This window comes from Pezoporus wallicus, unplaced genomic scaffold, assembly GCF_028554395.1.
Source record: "Pezoporus wallicus isolate ANWC-B61680 ecotype Strahan unplaced genomic scaffold, APGP_CSIRO_Pwel_v1 contig_6783, whole genome shotgun sequence".
NCBI classification, from domain to species: Eukaryota; Metazoa; Chordata; class Aves; order Psittaciformes; family Psittacidae; genus Pezoporus; species Pezoporus wallicus.
Window position 1 is genome coordinate 3,031,572 of NW_026637555.1, and position 6,000 is coordinate 3,037,571.

The 6,000-nt window shown below is 43.1% G+C and overlaps 1 protein-coding gene across 2 annotated transcripts in view; it reads left to right on the plus strand.

Moving 5' to 3' along the window:
- LOC130597670 (ubiquinol-cytochrome-c reductase complex assembly factor 1) overlaps positions 1-1,778 on the plus strand; it is a 38,720-nt gene extending 36,942 nt beyond the window's left edge. For both annotated transcript variants that reach the window (XM_057406403.1, XM_057406404.1), the window contains exon 10: positions 1,432-1,778. In XM_057406403.1, the coding sequence (XP_057262386.1) occupies positions 1,432-1,566 (135 nt within the window). In that variant the 3' untranslated portion in view covers positions 1,567-1,778. The remainder of the gene's footprint in view (positions 1-1,431) is intronic.
- The last annotated feature ends 4,222 nt before the right edge of the window (positions 1,779-6,000 follow it).

Genomic DNA, 6,000 nt, shown 5'->3' on the forward strand with positions numbered 1-6,000 from the left:
GTAAAATAGTGTTTTCATGCCACTTCTTAAATGATCAGATAGTACCCTTGTAATCTTGAATAATGTGTATGGATTGGGTTCTGACCATGAAAACTGAGATGAGGAAGGCTAAGAGAAGAGCAGTAAGGAGGACATGAAATAGCTTCTCCATTAGCAGTGAATAGGATTCCCTGCCTAAAAAACAGCTGAGGAAGAATATGAGCCAGCTTTGGGAACTCTTGAAGGCATGTGAAAGGTGAGCAAGGAAAGGCTGTTTACTGATACAGGAATGTAGAGACATAACATTGCCATGGGTTATTTGGAATGCTCCAGTGGCATGTGGGTTCCAAAGCCACTGGCAAGGGCTATGGAAGATTAACCTGTACACAGCTATTAAATCCACAACAACCACTTCAGGCTCAAAATTCCTGAACTAACAGATTTTGAGAGGAAGGACAAATAAACAAGGAGAATAACATTGTATGCATGAATTGTACTTAACTGGGGAATCTGATGACTGTCCGAAACAGGATATAGTGCTTAGGTGGCTATTTGGTCTGACCCGCTGTGACCATCAGTGTATTCCTTCCTCTGTTGAGAAACTCCTTGTCAGATTATCTTTGGTTCCCAGTCAGCATTGTGTACCAGGTCTTTCCCATAGCTTCTTGCTGAACCTGTCTTCAACAGCAGCTATTAGGGGTTACCAGAGAAGACTATAGTAACAGGGCAAGCATCTGTACTTGGAGGGTCAGCTCTCCTGGCAACCAGTGTTCACAGACTTCCTGAGCCAGAGATGGTGGTTTTATCATTTACTATCTCTCAATGGACTTCCTCTCCTTTCCCCCTTTACAGTGTCCTGTGGCAGTAAGTTAACCCTGTGTTGTGTGACAAGAGGGGTCTCTTTATTTTGTTTACATTGCACCTTGAAATTTAATTTGATCCCAGGTATTTCTTGTATTGCAAGAATGAGCATTCATTCCATGTTCCCTCCACCTCTTGGGCTTTCATATTACAAATCTCAAGCGTTCCCTGCTGGTCAGGCTTCTTTTTTTCTATCATGCAAAGCCTCAGTCTGTGTGAAACCACTTCTATAAGAGCACTCCAGGTAGATGATGGTACTATCAGTGTGTCACCTGAATTAAGTGCTGGGGAGATAAAATGACTCATGTTAGCTTTGAGTGGCTTCTCTTTGTCCTGTTGCCAAACTTTCAGAAGAAGCATTAGGTAAGGTATTAGTGGAAGACCTTACGCAGTTAACTCAAGTGGATCTGCAGATGCTTATCTCAGCCTTTCCCTAACTCTTAAGACTGAAATATATTAAATTATCTTTTCAGGTCTCACACAAATGACAAAGCATGTTAAAATCTCCTTTTTGTGCTTCATTTCTGGAGCCTGTTTGTGTAGCACTTAAGGGGTGATGGGGCATCTTGCACTAACTCCTTGTCCTTGCAGGTGCAGCACCTGGATGCGCTGAGCGGGGAGGACCTGCTGCTGACGGGTGAGGTGAGCTGGCGGCCACTTGTGGAGAGCAACGCCCGCAGCATCCTCAAGCCCCTTTCCCCTGTTTACAATGATGAAGGACTCTGAGTGCCTGACATCGCTATCAGATTGTCAGATCAGCTTGGGAAGCATGCTTGAAATGGGACTGGGCTGAGGCTGTGGAGTCAGGAGGAAAATCTGCTGTTGGAAAAGCAGTATTTAATTAGATATCCTACCCATGGTGCCTCAGTACCAGACCGGACAGCCATGCTTTTCTGACTGTTCACCTGCAAATAAATGCTAGTTCATTTGAGAACCTCTGTCCGTTTTATGGCACTGAGTGGTCCTTGCTGACAAACTGAAAGACCTGCCTTCTGTCTTTAGGAAACCAGGTATTTTACCATGACTTAGAATTATCTTAAGAAGACATTTCTGTCTTCTTTAAGAAGACAGTTCTGTCCTTTGCCATGTTTGGAAGCTGCTACCTAGAGGCACAATAGTGTTCCTCTGCTCACTGAATGGTTGTGAATGCAAGTCTGAGCTTTGCATATTAGATTTTAATGTATTTTAAAACCCTGATATCAAGATGGAGTGTTCCATTTTTGCTTTAGTGGAGTTAAGAGTTGCTTTAAAAGATTCTGAGTGGTTTTCTGTGAAAACCCTTTTTAGGAACTCTCTGCTGTGTTGCACAAGGGTAGGAGGATGCAAAGAATAATGCACAGTCCTGGTAATCCTCTGTGACTCCAGCCATCTTAATGAGAATAAAATCCAAACCGGGGCTGAGCTGTCACTAAAAAGCTCCTTAGAGTAATTGGTATTTCAGTCTGCCTTGCTGATATTTCCATATTCTTTTTAGAGTTGTGGTCTACGAATTTCTTTATGAAAAGAACATGCCTGGTTTTGTCCATGGTTCTCAATGGGACAGGACTATGATATCTTCCATCCCAAGTCTGGTCCAGAGAGTTTTAGCAAGACCTATCAACCCCAGTTGATCTGGCTGTGCAGGCAGCTTATGCCAGCATAGTAATTATAGGAGCAAGAGCTCCAATGATGAAATGGGCAGGGGCTGAGGTGTGCTGAGTAGGTGGATGGTTTACCAGGCTACTTCCAGGTCAGGGACAAAAGTTTTCATTTCTCTCCTCTCTAAACCCCTAGTCAATAATAAATGTCACTCTGGGTAAAACTGATGTGTGTGTGTTTTCTATGTGCACTTCTGATAAGCCCTATAATATCAGGACTTATCCCTAATAAAACTATTAAACAAAAGTCCAAGGTGATAATCCTCAATTTGTGAAATTAATCCTTAGTTTGTGATTCCGTAATGTGGTGAAAGCATGACTGTGCCTGGCTGTGACTGTTCTTCCTTCTGAAGCTGCTTGCTTCATATTGTGTGTTTTGGGGAATATCTGACATCCCTTCTCTGTACAAAAAGCAGTGGGATGCAGAATACAGGCTCCCAAACGCTGCCTTGCATTTTTTGTTTTTTTTTAAAATCTTCTCTTAGGGAGCCTTCTGTGTATAAAAAAGGCATTTTGTTCCCTTCTTTTTTTTTCCAAGGCGAACTTCCTCAGTTTAACTTGTTATAAAATGAGTCATGTAAAGAAACCCTCTCTGTGTGAGGTGTATCCCTTCTCTGTGAAAACATTACAGACCAAACAACTTGCTTGCAGTTTATTTAAGATGCTTTTGTTGAAAGCTGAGCTAAGCAGAGAAACTTCTTATGTGTGAAGTATTATACAGTGTGTGTGAGATAATAACACCTTGTAATTCATTACAGCTGGGTTGTATTTACATAAAAGAAGGCTGAGCTGTGTAGGAATTTGCTGATTAATTTATTTTTAATGAGAGTGAAGTATACCAAGTACCAAAATAAACTTTACTTTGTGTATCTTACTGCTCCTGAAATAGGTGGAAAAATTAATGGTAGATATTTTGGCTCAAAGCTACATACATTAATTCATATACAAAACAGTTATTTAAACTTTAACCCCTTTCCTGCTATGTAATTTAAACCTGGAGTCGTTATCCATGCCATGGGAATGCAGGGAGTCCACCACCATCCAACCTGTTGCTGTGTGCAGGTCAGTGGTTGTGTCATATCTGTGGTGCTGATGCTGTGAAGTCAGCACGCTGGGAGAATTGGTGGCACCACTAGTCTGGATATGACAGTCCCATTGTACTATGAATATGGGACAGCCACATGGTCAAAATGGAGCCCTTTCCTATGTTTATGAGCAGGAGGCTCCAGAAATCATGGTGCCAGATTGACATCTGCTTTTGCCCTTTTTATTAATCTGAGAATAAAGACCTATAATCATGGCTCTGCTTGTTCCATGAAATGCCTTCAACCACCCCACAGTGACAGAGCTGAGCCAGCAGTCGGGATGTGTTTTGGACAGAAATGTGTGGGGCCTGTTAAAAGAATAAGGCAGAAACTGTCCATGAATTAAAACAGTAATCTGTTAAGAGAGGAAAAATACACTGGAGACTACTTAGGGCAAGGGAGGACTTTGCTTCCCAGCCATTAGTTACCTGGAAACAGGATTTGGATGTAGAATATGACCCCCCTTACCCTTGAGAGGTGTGTGCCAATAGGCTCAGAACATGCCATTACCAATATCTTTATATAAGACATCTTTACAACCAGAATTTAGAGTCCTTGAGAGACGATACATTTCCAGTAGCAAAATGTGCACCTTGCAAGCAGCAATGATTTCCTGTTAAAAGTGATTGCTGCATACAGCACTGCTCCCACTGCGGCAGAGCACAGGAGTGTTTAACCAAACATTGCAGAGCCCACCTTTACCTGTGTTCAAGGTTTTACAGAAAGAATGACTGAAGGTGTGTTTGTTATGGTCAGTTTTGTGTTTATGCTCCTGGCGTTCCTGAAAACAGTCTTGGAGCATCAGTTTGGGAACTCTTACTGTATTTTGTGTGAATATATGCAGTAAGGAGCCATGGTGAGCACTTTATCATGCAGCCTGGTCTCCTATCTCACATGTGGAAATTGGACATTGCTTTATGATTCCAAAGGGCTTGCTCCCCCAACTTTCCCAGGTGTCTTAAAAACAAGAGACATGAGCCTCTGGGAAGCACCCATTATTTCAGCTAGATCTTGGCTTTCTTGTGTCTGTGAGCAGAAAAGAAGGGTCAGTGCTCAATGTCTTCCCTTCCTTCTCTGCTGTCTTGCACCAGAGGGAGAGTAGATGTTAGATTTTTCCCACAGGGTCAAACTTGGGAAGTCTCTTGCTTCAGACTGATGTTCTGAGACATTTGGAGGCTGGGAGGAGTCATCTGATCCCCTTCAATGCCTACAGTGTATTTTAGGTAGTTAAATGTCTTTCTGTGTCATCTCTGCTTGGGTGTTCACACTGCCTTTTGGTATTTATATCTAATGTGTTTCTCCTGCTTCTTCAAACAGCTGAAGTGCTAAGAGCACAGGCATTCACAATGAGCTTCACGTTTTCTGTACTGTCCAGGTGCATAAGCCCTATTAAAGTGCTGTTACCACTTCCCACATTTCTGCCTCCCACCCTCACCTTCCACAAAGTGAAGTTTTTAGTCATGCTTCCACCACACCAAGCCCTCAGGTCAGAACTGCTACTCCTGACATAGCAGTTGGACTTGACCACTGACCTGCCTTGCTTGCCCTGCCTTTGGCTGGCAAACAAGGTAAGCAGAAACTGGAGGCTGAGGAAGAGCAATTTTCCAACCAGAGCTTTAAATGGACTAGAGTGAATGAAGAATAGCAAAGCTGTGGGAGGAGAAGCATCATCTGGAAGGGGATGGTGACTGGTTCTGCAGTCATTGTCCCTGTGATGTATGCCACTGCATGACACCCCTGAGGAGCAGTGGGAGCCATACCATGACTCGCTGTGACCTACTCATGTTTTTCCATTTGCCTGCTTCCAAAAGCCTGCAGAGGGGGTCTTTTAGAAATTCAGATCAACATAGATCTACTGCAGGCAACTTCTAGCTTTTCTGTTGTACCAGCTTAATCTTGCAGAAGTGGTCTCCATCCAGAGATGTGCTGAAGTACTGCCTGGGCATTTGGAGGAATTTGCTGATCCCCTCTACAGCTGCGCTGAGCAATTGGTTGCCCATCTTGAGCTCCAAAACTGGACTGTGTGTGTTTCCTTCCAGGAAGATGAAAATACCAGTGTTGGGAGTCTTAAATGTTTGTTAACACCTGGAAATTACTGAGTGTCTTTCTAACTCTTCTGCCTATAGAGTTGTGCCATGAATACATTTGTTGTGATGTTCTCCAGCTTTTCAGGCCCCAGTGCAGGTGTTTGTGGTTTTAACCTAGTACATGGGGAGGTAGGGTAGGGGTTTATGATGCTGGTGGCAGCTAATTTCTTAGTAGATATTCTGCTGTATAAGCTACTGCCCTTCCCATCTGCCTCTTCACATTTGCCCCCCTTTGTCTCACCTCTGTTGTCTTCTTGTATAATAAATAAACTCTAATTGAGACTTTTTTTTCTTTTCCACAAGACCCTGTGCTGAATTTGTGCCCTGTGCTTCCTGCTGAACAGTGCTGCA